We start from the raw sequence: 16,059 nt of genomic DNA on the forward strand, positions 1-16,059 counted from the left end.
CATCCCAGCTAAGCGCTTGAGATAACTGACTAGTCTAAATATTTGACTTAATTAAACAGTACTAAAAATAAAAGCTATAGAAATTCCCTGGGAAAATGATAAAATAAACTGCAAAAAGCAGACACTGTCAATAAATCATTAGATCGTGTTTTCTGCCCTCAAAATTTTGGATTTAAGTAGAGTTACTGAATCTTACAAAGGTAGTTATTTTTCCCTTTCATGTCTTCTTACCACATCCCAGAAGAAAACATTAAGGTTTGTTCATTTATGAAGTAGAATAAAATTGAGGAAAAGAAAACATGAACTTTTGACTTGTTCCACAGAGGCCATGCATAATTGATAAAGGTGAAAGAACTTTGCTGGGTTTTGATCGCATCAATTTGTAAAGAATCATCTTGTCAGGGAGGTGATTTAAAAGGAAAATCTGTATTTTCCTCTCTAGACAAATCAATTACATGGACGTGTAGGCATATATATAACATTTGCACTTTTATGTTATGACTTTGACAGAAAAGCAAAAGTCTTATATAATTTAGATAGTAGTTATTGCCTTCAGAGATTGAGTTGGAAATGACCTATTTTATGATTCTTGAACATGTACCTTAAATTATCAGACTGTACTTAATGTTTTCCTACATGTACCTGAAACTCACATATCCATTGTAATTTATACCACTGATTATAACTAAATGATAACCTTAACTTGTTAAACATAAATCATTTAGGAAGAATAAAGAATTTTTTAAAGGTAGGGTAATTTTTATTTAACATTTTGGTATAATTTTCCTTGCCAAAAACATGGAAAAAAGACAGTAATTTGGTTTTGTCAGCTCTGGTATGTCTTTTTTAATCAGAAAATACATTTCCCTTTTCACATAGTGCTGTTTCATAGCTTATTGATTCTTTTTTTTTTTTTTTTTTTTTTTTGCGGTACGCGGGCCTCTCACTGTCATGGCCTCTCCCGTTGTGGAGCACAGGCTCCGGACATGCAGGCTCAGCGGCCATGGCTCACGGGCCCAGACCCTCTGCGGCACGTGGGATCCTCCCGGATCGGGGCCCGAACCCGTGTCCCCTGAATCGGCAGGCGGACTCTCAACCACTGCGCCACCAGGGAAGCCCTCATAGCTTATTGATTCTTAAATCTGGCGTCAAATAAACTCTTAATTACTCACCAGTGAATTATCTATAGGAACTTTCCCCCACAGCTAACTAACTCATTATCTTCCAATCCAAATGGATTAACAGGATATGCAGACTCATCTGTGGTACCTTATATATACAAACTGTAATTACGAAGGTAAAAAAATGGTAGGGAAAGGGAAGCATATAATGCATTGTGGTGAAAAATATACATTACTTAAATATTATCTCCAGTTGATATTATTCATGTCAACAACACTTTCCATTGAATGTAGTTGAGAGTAGCACCCTAAAGTCAAAAGACTTTTATCATTTAAAAATTATTGCAAAAACTCTGTTGACGAATTTAATGTCTGATTAGTTGGATCACTCATTCCTCCCTTCAATGTCTCATTCAACCAACTCTGACTACCAATTATGGTGCTCGATGGAGGAGGTTCAAAGACCGGTCTTTGCCTTTTCCAGATTTATGTCTAATAAGGAAGGAAAACTAGTTTAGGTGCTTCCAAATGTTTTAGAATTGTGAGCACGTAAAATGAAAGTCTAAATGTGCTAAAGAGTGGTGGTTGACCGATCAAGATGTGAAATAGAGTGATTTTTCATGAAGGTGGGATTTTCAGAAATGTAACTGCACGGATATGGTTTTTATTTTGTAGAGGATTGCCTTGCTCAGTGTGGCAAAGACTGCAAATCTTACTGCTGTGATGGAACCACGCCCTACTGTTGCTCCTACTATGCCTATATTGGGAATATTCTCTCGTGAGTATTAATCGAATTTGGCCATATTGATACTTTTTCCCTTGCCCGGTTATGTTTTCAAAAAGTACTAAGTTATAGCTATGAGTAGGAAATTCTAAGATTGATTGTTGACATAAAATCTTTACTGGAGACAGTCAACACTCATCACTATCTAGTGTATTGTATTATTTAACTAAATGTGCAAATTAATATACAAAATAAATTGCTTTTGTTAGAAGGGAGTTTAAAGAATATTTTTATTGTCTAATTTGTTTTATGATAATAATAATGTAATAGTAATAATAATGTTTTAACTAGACCATATTCATATATTGATCATTTTTTAACATTGTAAACTATATTTTTTGTCCGTTTGTTGAAGGATTAGTAAGTTAGAATTTGTCATTTAATGATAGCCAGTTTATTTTGCCATGCATATATTTGTCTGACTCAGCCAGTAGATATCAGGGAAAAGCGACATTATGAATAAAAAACAGTTGAGATATGAAACGTCAGTTTTCTACATGATGCATCTAAAGCAACTTTGGGAAACAAGATTAGATCCCAAGAAATCTAGCCTCAACAGGGTAAAGTGATAACCAACTACAAAAATCAATGAAACATACATGCAGAGAAGGTGTTAAGTATTTCTCTCTAACAAATTAAGGATTTATTTTAGAGATGCTTCTAGGCGAAGGGAAATGGACGAGCAGAAGTTGTCTTCAGGGTTGTATGTCTGAGGACTGTGCAACTCTGTTCCTCTACACACACCTTCAAGTTGAGAAATAGAAGGTAGAGAATAGGAACATAAGAATTTCACCCATGGGTGACCATCACCCATGGCTTTCAGGAGTCTGCATTTTGTATTTTTCAAGTGACTGTCAGGATGATTTGAAGGCTGCTCCATTGTGACTTAACTTGTGTTTTATGAAGGCTTACGTGGAGCCAGGAAAGATTAGGCAATAAGTGATGTGTGTCTGGCTATTTTAAGCATATACCCATTGAGATGGCTTATAAGTCATCCTCGGTTTCCTGAGAATAGAAAACCTGGCATCGCATAGACTTTCTAGAATCAAAGTGGGGCTGATCTTAGAGATCATGTCTCCATGAATAAGGCCAGAAAGAATCATACTTCAGGATATTCTTGAAGACTGTCATGGCGATGGAAGAAATGTCAGGCTGTAATAAAGATTGATGAACAGAATTTAAGCATTCTTTGAAATGCAAATAAACTCTAAAATGTTTTAATTTTTTCTCATAGAAGATTTGGTGGAAAAACATTAAGTCCCTTTACATTTAGAAAACAGTCAGAATCAGCTTAGAATATAAATACATAATGACGTTTCTCATTTGTATATCACTTCATACTTTTTAAGTAAATTAAAATACTTCATTACTAAATTCAAATTTGATTCTTCCAATGATCTCCACATGCCAGAGGCTGTTGTTACAGGTAGATGTGTGAGTGGGCCCCAAAGGTGGTATAGATTTGAAGAACCTGGTGTCAGAATGACTCTGATTCTTTGGTTCTGTGGCTCCTGGCCCATTTCTCTGCCCACTAACTACATCACAATGTGTGTGTTGTGCCCTTTTTCTCACCTCATAGATACCTCCAACCTGATAAATATATATAGAAGACATAATTACTTACTAATCAAAATAGTTAAATATTTTTTAATTTACAGTTGTGCTTTTCATGTTTTATATTTGCAATCAGATTCATTTTTTATGGTACCTATTCTTAGAACTAATTTTATCACTTGGTTAAAGTAAAGAATTTGTTGAGTTATATCTTTATCTGGGTTATTAGGGCCATGTACTTGCTATGTTTGAAAAAAAGAATTGTGTTTTTTGGAGGGCGGAAATAAACACAGATGGCATTATATTTCAGGCAGCTAAACTGAATTTTCTGTTCAAAATAGAAACCACTAAGTAAATCCCTTGCTAAACAATTCTTAGAGAAAAAAAAGAGCTTTAAAGTGTGTTCCCCACTGGATAAAGGAGAATACATTTTCAGGATTTCCAGTTATTGTTTAAGATTTGAAAAGAGTTAACTCCACCCAAAGCTTTTCTCTTTTTTGAGTTAGGGTGGCTGTGTGGGGTAGAGAAAGAGAAAATAATTCCAAGAATGCTTACAAAAGTTCTTTCATACACATGTTTTCAAATATTGCTATTTTGGAACTCATACGCTATGCTTCTTCTCTTCCAAGCATCCAGGCACATTCTTAGTAAAATCATTTTAATCATCTTAACAGAGAACTTAATCTTCATGGTCATCAGTAAGGTAATAGGGAAGAAAGCAATAAACACAGTGGAATGTTTTGTATCCTAAATGAATAATTTTATAAATCTGGCTTCGAGTCTTGTTTATTTTCAAATAGAAAATGTCTTGGCTTAGCCTAAAATGAGCTAAAGAGAGTACAAAACACGATTTGGGTCATTCTAGACTGTGTAAATTGGTAAGGTAAGGCACACTTAATCCTTCTTGCTGAGGCCTCTCTAAAATAATGAGTAGAGGTGTTTAGCCCTTAATTCCATTTACTTCAACTGCTCTTTCTAAACTTCTGCAAATTAATCGTTAAGATTTGTTTTCAAAGATATCACAAGAGCTATCTTTCAATTCACCTTTTATATAGTTGAAAAGTATTATTTTACTCAGGTCTCTCCCTTTTACCCCCTTTCTATCAGTTAAGAATCTGAAAATTTATTTGTGTCTTGTGAAAACAATTTAAAAATTAAACTTTAAAAATAACATATATACTTTTTAAAATTGAGATGTAATTGATGTGTAACATTATATTGGTTTCAGATGTACAACATAATGATTTGATATTTGTATATACTGCAAAATGAGCAATACAATAAGTCTATTTGACATAAATCTATTTAAAATGGCATGCCTGCTTTTGCTCATTATGGTCACAGATATTGACTTCCATATAGAAAAGTAACAGTATTATTTTCCAGAATTTAAGAATAATTTTTGCAAAAGTCAGCATATACTATGCAATCAGTTATTTACAAATTCATATTGAGTGCCTGTTACCATGGCAGCATAGGATCCAAAGATGAATAAATGATGTTCCCTGACCTTTACAATCTCACAATCTTGTACGAGAAGAAAATGTAGACAAATAATTCTTCATAGAATTAATCTATGAAGTGTTATTGAAAGGCTGAGAAGAGAGAAAGCAGCTAAATGTGTGTGTGTGTGTTTAGAAAGAGATGTTTAGAGAAAGTCTCATAAATATGAAATTTGAACAGAGTTTTAAAGAAAGAGTAGATATTTACATAAATGGACAGTGAAGAAAGGGAAGAGCATTCCAGACAGAGACAGTGTCCCCTACAAAGGCGAAAATTTAAGAAAGAAAATGGTCAGTTTGGGAAAACCCATGTTGTTCAGTGTTGCTGGAAGAGGAAGGTTAAACTTTGAATATAACATACAAATAAATAGGTAAGACAAAAGATACATCCTTATTTTACAGACTTTTATTGGTAGACTACATTCTTTTATTGGTCATGTCTAACAAAACTAAAATAAAATAGTTCAGTATTTTTCTGGAAATAAGAGCTGGTTTTATGTAAAACGGACTCACTCTTAGAAACCACTAAGAAAAGGGACAAAGGTGAGAAGGCACCAAATGAACATTATTTTTACTTATTCCATAGAGAAAATATTTAGAGTGAACACTTTGAGATGTTACTCTATTTAATACCATTTATGACAGAATATGTGACTGGAAATTTTTCCTCCATTTTTGATCAGGAGTGTAACTACCTGACAATTAGAAACCTCACTGTGTTTGAAAATGAGAATTGGACCAATTTACAAAGTAAACAATTTCTCATCAAACTGATTCTCAAACATTTCATCCAGCCACTTTTCTCCATGGAAAATAAACATTCTGTCATGAATATGGAAATGGGTATTTCAGTTTTGCTGTTGATGAAATTTGACTGACATTTCCTAGAGATAGGATCCAACATAAAGATAAGGTTTATGGAGTATTCTTTAGAACTAGTAGAATTCAAGGGCTCAGAGGGTGCAATTGAGTGGCTAATTACCATTAGCAATGGGACAGACTAAAAGCAGGACTTTACTGAAAACGAAGAAAGACTGTTATGTGAATAGGAGAATAATTGTACAATATTGAACATGAACCAAATAATGACTGGGTTGGACGTGGTGAGCCAGATGATAAGATATAAAATTTAATCCCCTCATTCAGAAATAGATTTTTGCTTTTCCATGTTGCTTTCATAGAATGCAGATATGTCTAGGGATCCTTCAGTGTGCCATCTGGCCAACACAAAATTCCCACGGGGAAAAATCAAAAGAAAGAACTAATAATGGAGATGCTGGTGGGATTAAGTTTCTTTTCTTTTCAATGAAATGTAAAAGATGTATTGCCCAAAGTTTTGCAAAGACAGCTAATAAATATCACAACTGTGATGTTAGAGCCATGTTATTCATGAAAGCAAAACTGAGTTAAAAGATAAAGGTTTCATATTTCCAAATGGCATTTGAGGTCCCATACTCACTAAGTAGCTGAGCATTCCGAATAAAATAAATGAGGCTGTTCAAATAAGGAGAGAAACGTAATACAGTTTGAAAGGCCTTTGGCATTGGTAAGAACATCATTTAAATTAAATGAATTAAAATGTTCTTAGGACTTAGATATGATAAAACACCTCTAAAAGGTACATTCTGAGCAAATCAAAGTTTGTGGGAGTCTTGTTTTTGTTTTAATAATGACAGAATGATAAATAACTAATATAATGTTAAAATGAATATGAACTTGATTTTAATGTTAATGAGGTGACTTTTGGAAAGCACCTGGGGATGGGGGCTGGTTGCCAGGGAAACCAACCATGTGATTAGGGGGTTGGGACTTTCAATCCCAACCCCTGGACCTCTAGGGAGGGAAGAGGGGCTGGAGATTGATTTCAGTATCAATGGCCAATGATTTAATCAATCATGCCTTTGTAATGAAACCTCCATGAAAATGCAAAAGGACAGGGTTTGGAAAGCTGCCAGACTGGTGAATACATGGAGATTTGTAGAGAATGGCGTGCTCAGAGAACATTTTTTTTAGTTTAAGTAATTGAATTAAAAAAAATTAATGTAGTAACAGATAATGTTTGCTATAAGAAGAAAGTCATTGTTTCCCAGAAGACATGTATTTTATGTATTACACAAATACATTTTATGTATTATTAAGAGCAAATATAAAGGTATAGATATCTAAAATTTTTTGAATCTACTCTATTCAATCATAATTGCCTTTGTAAATTAAGCTTCATTGTTAAAAACATAATTTGTTTTTAGGAAGGGCTAGATAAGTTTCTGGAACATGTTCCCAGCAATTTATTTCTATAATATGTACAGAGATATTCTATGTTCTACAGCTGGTAATGGAGGACATAGCCATGAATCAAACACAGTTCCTGCTCTTGAATTGCTTATAAGCTACTGCGAAACATGAACTTAGAAAACAGACAATTTAGTAGGCTGTGGAAAAGACTAAATGTAGTGGAATCAGAGAGAAGGAGTTTTTAGTCCAACTTTAGGGTGCTAGGAAGACTTCTTGAAGGAGAGCAATTCTAAGAAGATCCTTGAAAGAAATGACAATTGATGAAATCCATCACTCACTTGAGTTAAAAAAACACTTAGCAAACTATGAATAGAGGAAAATTTCTTAACTGAATAAAGATCTCAAAAGAAAAAACAAAACCTACCTCAAGAACTATACTCAGTGCTAAACTGTTATGACCATTCCCTTTTAAGGCAACTATTAAGACAAGCTAGTATCTAGCACCACTCTATTCAGCATCTTACTGGCTTGGTCAGTGTAACCAACAAGACAAATTAAAAAGAAATGATTCCAATTGGAAATGAAAGAACTAAATTGTTATTATTTACCAATGATATGATTGCCTATACTCCTCAGACTATACAAACAAATAAGAGAATTCATCAACGTTGCAAGATGTAAGATCAGTGTACAAAAATTAATGTATCCCTATACATCAACAACACTCAGAAAACGTAATATATATGTGTGTACACAAATCTCACAACACCAGAAACTAAGTACCTAATAAGAAATCCAATAATATGTGCATGGCACTTATGGAGTAATATAAATACATAAAAGTTTCAAGAGATTAAAGGGAGACTTAAAGAAATTAAGAGATACCGAATTGTGGATGGGAATATTGTAAGGTTTTCAATATTGGGATATGTCAATTCTTCCCGAACTATATGTAAAATCAATACAATTCTAATAAAAGCCCACAGAACCATTTTTTATTGAGTTTGACAGACTGAGCCTAAAATGTATATGAGCAAGAAAAAGGTGTAGACAGAAGAAAACAGTTATGAATAACAACAAAGTGAAAAGACATGCCTAGGAGACATCAAGATTTATTATAAAGTTATGGAAAATAAATAGTGTGATACTGGTTCACAGATATATATACTATATATATATACTATATATATATAGATATATACACTATATATACTTTATAGTCTATATACTGATAGAATATAAAGCTTAGAAGTTGACTCATGTGATAACGGAGATGATTACTGATTACAAACCAGTAGAGGTGGGTGGATTATTTAATAAATGGTGCCAAGACAATTAACTATCTATACAGATAAACGTTAAACTAGATCACTCCATCACACCACACCCCAAAATCTATCCTAATGGGTTAATTACATAAAGGCAAGAAGCAAACATTTACAACATTTTTAAAAAGAGTAGAATGGCATCATAGTATCAGAATAGGAAAGATTTCTAAAATAAAAGCTAGAAAGCACAAACTGTAAAAGAAGAGGTATACTAAATCACTGAACTCTACACTTTAAAACAATGAATTTTATGGTATGTGAATTATATATCAATCTTTAAATTTTTAAAAAATATATAAGGCAACAATTCCATAGGCGAAGTGTCAGGCAAATTCCCCACTTGGAGAAGATACTTGCAGTTCATATGATTCACAAAAGATTAGTATCCATAATGCCTCAATAGGAAAATGGGCAATGTATGTGCTCAAAAGTAGTAGAGAAGAAAACCAGAAGGGCAATAAACACACGGAAGATGCTCCCCCTGGCTAGCTAAAGCAGGGAAATGCATTTCAAAACAGTACAAGACTGTTCAGAGCTGTCAGGCTAGCAATACTCTGTAAGTCTGATAGCACCAAGCACTGTGGGCCAACGTGAAAGGGAACTCACACTGCTGGTGGGAAAACACAAACCGTTATCAACACTTGGGAGCAATTTGACCACATGCAGAAAAGATGAAGATGGGCATCCTTTAGGACTTGGCAGTTTACCCCTTCTACATATATTCCCTAGAAAATCCTCAAATATGCACAAGGAGATATTGTAATGTTGGTTGATATTATTTAAAATAACATAATATTGGAAGCAACCTAAATTTCTATCAGAGGAGAATGGATAAGTAAATTAGAGTATATTCATACAGTAGAATGGGATATAGCAATTAAATCCACGTATGTTAGTGTATCATTAGAGTAAATCTCAAAACTGTAATGCTGTTTGAAAAAGAGCTAACAGGAAAAGAATGTGCCAAACATGATACTATTTGCATAAAGCTAAACACATAAAATAATTCTGTATATTATAGAAACATGCACATGTGGTAAATGTGTGGTAAATTTGTGGGGGAGAGAAAAGTACAGATGAATTTCAGTATTTCCCAGAACTGAGGGGTTTCCTGGGGTGCAGGACTTTCAGTGCTACAATTTGGGACAGTCCTGGGACAAGTTTGTCACCTTAGGCACAGGAGTAGGAAGGAGACCTTCAACTCTAATATTTTATTACTGAAAAAATACAAATCTGAAACATATTATAAATTATTAACATGCAATAAGTATAGGCAGTGGGTATGTGGGTGTTTTATACTAGTATCTGTAATTCTTATATTTTGGGAAATCCTTATAATTAAAAGAAAGAAAGCAATGGAAATGTTTGATGAAGACAGTAAGAGATCACATGGACACCTAAGATTTTAAGACCAATTTCATTGTGTGGGTTTTCCAACACCACAAGCAATTAACTCAGTTCTTACACTATGTACCTGGAGAGAACATCAGATCCACAGGTTACTGGTCCAGTCCTATAAAACTGCTCCCACCTTCCCCAACTTTAGCCACCAGTTGCAAGTCCATGGTGTCACCTGAGCTTTTGAACTATAAATTAGAGGTTTCAATGACCCTAGGATTCAATAAATTTGCTAGAGCACTCACAGAAGTCAAAGAAACATTTTACTTACTAGAATAAAACATTATAACTAAGAGACAGCCAGATGGAAGAGCTGCATAGGGCAAAGTATGGGGAAAGGTTTGAAGCTTCAATGCTGTCTCCAGTCATGTCTCTCTCCCTAATTCTCCACATGTTCACCAACCCAGGAAGCTCTCTGAACCCTGTCCTTTTGGGGTTTTATGGAGGCTTCATTACATAGACATGATTGATTAAATCATTGACTGTTAATGATTTAACTCAACCTCTAGCCCCTCTTCCCTCCCTGGAGGTCTGGAGGTTGGAATGAAACTTCCAACCCTCTAACCACAAGGTTGGTTTCCCTGGCAGCCAGCCTCCATCCTCAGGTGATTTCTAAAACTCACCTCATTAACATAAACTCAGATGTGGTTGAAAGGGGTTTGTTATGAATATTAAGACACCTTTATTACTCTTATCACTTAGGAAATTCCAGTAATTTTAGGATCTCTGTGTCAGAAATGGGACCAAGATCAAATATTTATTTGTTAATGTAAATATCACAGCACCTTGTTAACATGTGGATTCTGATTTGGTTAGGTCTGGTGTGGAACCTGAAATTCTGCATTTTTAACAAACTCCCAGGGGGTCTGATGCTGCCCATCTCTCAGGCATGCTTGTAGAGAGGGCTGGTGCTCTTTGACAATGTCCTGTACTGCAGGGCAAAGTGATAAAAGAGACTAAGAATTAGGGCTAAACAAGAGGAACAAGTACAAATCAAGTCTGAAGTTCTGAATGATTGTGTAGATAGTGTGTTCTGGGAACTAATGAACATTCAAGAAGGTTCAGAGAGGGGGATGAATTCCATTTTTAATATGTTGAGTGGTGGGGAGTGGGGGTAATAGGCTTTATAGCCTATAAGACAAATTCAGTGAACCTTTAGTGGGTGGGATGCACCAACTGAACCACATTGGAGAGCCTGGAGCATCACATCTAGATTTGGGAGTAAAAAGCCTAGAGGTGCTGGTTGAAACAGGTGGGGGGGGAGTGAATGGGATGTTCCGAAGAGAAGTGTAAGAAAGAGAACAGCAAGCCCACCATGGAGCCCGTGAAAATTCGGGAATACACTGTATTTCTCCCCTTTCTAGATCTGATCAACCTCCTGAAAAGTGTTCTACATCTATTTCAGCTTCCCTAAAAGTGTTCTCCAGCCCTTCAAAATTCCTTCACTGTTAAAATTGATTTTTCCTTCACTAATCAGCCTGAATATACCTTCCATGGTGGCGGGAACAGTGAATCCCTTAATTCTCTTCTACGTGCTTTTTGTATTTTAAATTATGTAAAAGATAGGATTTGTGGTATTTTGGTTCATTCTGAATTGAATATGTTGCCATAACAAAGCAGTTTATGTGAGGATCCATCTTTATTTATTCATCCATGAGATTGTGCCCCAAACAACTCACAGCTGGTCATATATTCCAGGTTTTAGGGGTTACCTTCATTTGATAGAAGTCAGAGTTGGATATTATAAGGGAAAGAGTGTTTAGCAGTGGCAGAAATTATTAGAGTGAAGGGAACTATCATTTATTTAATGCAATCTCTGTCCCAGATGCTTAAAATATATTAGTTTATTAATCTTCAGAATAGCCCCCATTACCTGGGTATTATTATTCTTCTCTGTACAGATGAGGAAGTTGAGACTCAGAGTTAAGTAATTTGTCTAATTTCACACAGCTACTGTGTAATAAGCTGGCATTTAAAACTATGTGTGCTTGACCTTTTTCTGCTACTCCCCACTGGCTCCTGAAGAACTAATGGTTTCAAGATGGGAAGAATGAAAACTATTTATTGCTATAAGAACTTATGAATATCTAAACATCATATTTTGGGGGGAGCTTTTTCTTAACTTCAATCTGGATTAAATTCCCTCCTATATGTTGCCATATTAGTATCCTTTCTCTGCCCTGCTATTATTTATCACTTTATTCAAGTTCCTAAGTGATCTGTCTGTCCTTCCAAGAGGACAAGAAGCAGGTCTGCCAACCTACCATGGAAGGTACGGGGCCTGACCAACTGAATGACCCAGAGTGGATCATTTAAACACAAGTAATCCTCCATTTAAGGATGAGAAAGCTGACATTTTGTGAGTTCTAAATAAACATGTATCAACTGGGTAAATATTTGCTTAGAAATATCAACTCATAATTCAAATATGTTATTGATTTCAGAGAATTTCTTTCATGGGGTAAAAATCAGGTATGATTACAAAATAAAAGGAGTGATTTCTAGGGAGTCAGCCATCACTTTCGAATCACACTGTTTATAATAAATTATAATCAGATGATAGGAATTAGAACTCAAAAGGCAATTTGATTATAATGATTTAACTTCTTGTCATATTTCATTGTACAGCACATATTTGAATGTGCTCTATCAATGCTCAGTGTTTCAGTGGAAAAATGGCTCCACTACAGAAGATCCAGAACCCAAAGGTAGAAGGTGCTTTGCACTGAAGCTTGCCTCAGGTATATACTAGGAGGCCTAGTTTTGGTCCTACCTACCTCCCATCCAGGCTTTCGCACAATTCACATATTTGAATATGTTCTATCAATGAGACAGTATGATCTGCCAGCCTGTGACTCATCAGGCAACAGACTCCTGTACAACTCCATTCAGTTGCATAATTTTTAGAGATAAAATATTTTATCAATAAAATTGAGGAGGCAAGATTATGCACACACAGTGATTTTTATTCCATTATATTGGAAGAATTCTGATGGACAGCTGCTGGCCAGAGCACACTATCTTCCAGCTGTCTCCCAATTGCCAAATGTTAGGATGAACACACCCATAACTAATGCAAATTTCAGAGGGAGATGATAACCACATAAAGTATAATAGGATTCCATCAGAATGTTCCATGGGTGAAAGCCTTGGCTGTTTAACCCACAGTAGCTCAGAGATAAATAGAATTTGTAGTTTGGATATGCATTCTTAAGGAAAGAGAAAGAAGAAAGAAAATCTTACAGATAACAAAAAGAATGTTTTTTATGCCTTTGGCCAAATCTGACAAAAATAAAGAAAAACATAACAAATTACTTCAAACATACTCTGTATGAATTCACACTGTCAAAAAAGGTAAACAGAATGTTATCTCTCTGTGCTTCATTTTGCAAAAATTGAGTGATACCAGTGCTTGCAAATAACCAACTGTACAGGGAGACCTTCAAGATGGCAGAGGAGTAAGACATGGAGTTCACTTCCTCCCCACAAATACATCAGAAATACATCTACATGTGGACCAACTCCTACAGAACACCTACTGAACACTGGCAGAAGACCTCAGACTTTCCACAAGGCAAGAAAGTCCCCAAGTACCTGGCCATGTGGCTGAAAGTGTCTCGGTGCTCCGGCCAGGTGTTAGGCCTGTGCCTCTGAGGTGGGAGAGCAGAGTTCAGGACATTGGTCCACCAGACACCTCCCAGCTACATATAATATCAAACGGTGAAAGCTCTCCCAGAGATCTCCATCTCAACACTAAGAGCCAGCTCCACTCAACAACCAGCAAGCTACAGTGCTGGACACCTTATGCCAAACAACTGGCAAGACAGGGACACAACCCCACCCATTAACAGAGAGGCTGCCTAAAATCATAAAAAATTCACAGACACCACAAAACACACCACCAGACATGGTCCTGCCCACCAGAAAAACAAGATCCAGCCTCATCCACCAGAACACAGGCAACAGTCACCTCCACCAGGAAGCCTCCACAACCCACTGAACCAAACTTAGCCACTGGGGGCAGACACCAAAACCAAGGGGAACTATGAACCTGCAGCCTGCAAAAAGGAGACCCCAAACACAGTAAGTTAAGCAAAATGAGAAGACAGAGAAACACACAGCAGATGAAGGAGCAAGGTAAAAACCCACCAGATCAAACAAATGAAGAGGAAATAGGCAGTCTACCTAAAATAATTCAGAGTAATCATAGAAAAGATAATCCAAAATCTTGGAAATAGAATGGAGAAAATACAAGAAATGTTTAACAAGGACCTAGAAGAACTAAAGAGCAAACAAACAATGATGAACAACACAATAAATGAAATTAAAAATTCTCTAGAAGGAATCAATAGCAGAATAACTGAGGCAGAAGAATGGATAAGTGACCTGGAAGATAAAATAGTGGAAATAACTACTGCAAAGCAGAATAAAGAAAAAAGAATGAAAAGAACTGAGGACAGTCTCAGAGACCTCTGGGACAACATTATATGCACCAACATTCAAATTATAGGTGTCCCAGAAGAAGAAGAAAAAAAAAAAGGGACTGAGAAAATATTTGAAGAGATTATATTTGAAAACTTCCCTAATATGGGAAAGGAAATAGTCAATCAAGGCCAGGAAGAGCAGAGAGTCCCATACAGGATAAATCCAAGGAGAAACACGACAAGACGCATATTAATCAAACTATCAAAAATTAAATATAAAGAAAAAATATTAAAAGCAGCAAGGGAAAAGCAATAATTAACATACAAGGGAATCCCCATAAGGTTAACAGCTGATCTCTCAGAAGAAACTCTGCAAGCCAGAAGGGAGTGGCAAGACATATTTAAAGTGATGAAAGGGAAAAACCTACAACCAAGATTACTCTACCCAAAAAGGATCTCATTCAGATTTGACAGAGAAATTAAAATCTTTACAGACAAGCAAAAGCTAAGAGGATTCAGCAACACCAAACCAGCTTTACAACAAATGCTAAAGGAACTTCTCTAGGCAGGAAACACAAGAGTAGGAAAAGATTTACAGTAACAAACCCAAAACAATTAAGAAAATGGTAATAGGAACATATATATTGATAACTACCTTAAATGTAAATGGATTAAACGTGCCAATCAAAAGACATCAACTAGCTGAATGGATACAAAAACAAGACCCGTATATATCCTATATACAAGAGACCCACTTCAGACCCAGGAACACATACAGACTGAAAGTGAGGGGATGGAAAAAGGTACTCCATGCAAATGGAAATCAAAAGAAAGCTAGAGCGGCAATTCTAATATCAGACAAAATAGATTTGAAATAAAGACCATTATCAGAGACAAAGAAGGACACAACATAACGATCAAGGGATCAATCCAAGAAGAAGATATAACAATTGTAAATATTTATGCACCCAACATAGGAGCACCACAATACATAAGGCAAATGCTAACAGCCATAAAAGGGGAAATCGACAGTAACACAATCATAGTAGGGGTCTTTAACACCGCACTTTCACCAATGGACATATCAACCAAACTGAAAATCAATAAGGAAACACAAGCTTTAAATGACATGTTAAACAAGATGGACTTAATTGATAGTTACAGGACATTCCAGCCAAAAACAACAGAATACACTTTCTTCTTAAGTGGTCATGGAACATTCTCCAGAATAGATCATATCTTCGGTCACAAATCAAGCAAGCCTTGGTAAATTTAAGAAAATTGAAACTGTATCAAGTATCTTTTCCAACCACAATGCTATGAGACTAGATATCAATTAGAGGAAAAAATCTGTAAAAAAATACAAATACATGGAGGCTAAACAATACACAACTAAATAACCAAGAGATCACTGAAGAAAGCAAAGAGGAAATAAAAAAATACATAGAAACAAATGACAATGAAAACATGATGACCCAAAACCTATGGGATGCAGCAAAAGCAGTTCTAAGAGGGAAGTTTATAGCAATACAATCCTACCTCAAGAAACAGAAAACATCTCAAATAAACAACCTAACCTTACACCTAAAGCAATTAGAGAAAGAAGAACAAAAAAACCCCAAATTTATCAGAAGGAAAGAAATCATAAAGTCAGATCAGAAATAAATGAAAAAGAAATGAAGGAAATGATAGCAAAGATCAATCAGACTAAAAGCT

At 35.5% G+C, this 16,059-nt stretch overlaps 1 protein-coding gene across 1 annotated transcript in view; it reads left to right on the forward strand.

Annotated features, from left to right (window-relative positions):
* The window catches only part of CYYR1 (cysteine and tyrosine rich 1), a 106,398-nt gene that overhangs the window by 3,843 nt on the left and 86,496 nt on the right, over positions 1-16,059 (forward strand). Inside the window, exon 2 of the mRNA XM_060010441.1 lies at positions 1,797-1,899. Within this exon, the coding sequence (XP_059866424.1) occupies positions 1,797-1,899 (103 nt within the window). The remainder of the gene's footprint in view (positions 1-1,796; positions 1,900-16,059) is intronic.

The sequence above is a fragment of the Delphinus delphis genome, chromosome 4, assembly GCF_949987515.2.
Source record: "Delphinus delphis chromosome 4, mDelDel1.2, whole genome shotgun sequence".
NCBI classification, from domain to species: Eukaryota; Metazoa; Chordata; class Mammalia; order Artiodactyla; family Delphinidae; genus Delphinus; species Delphinus delphis.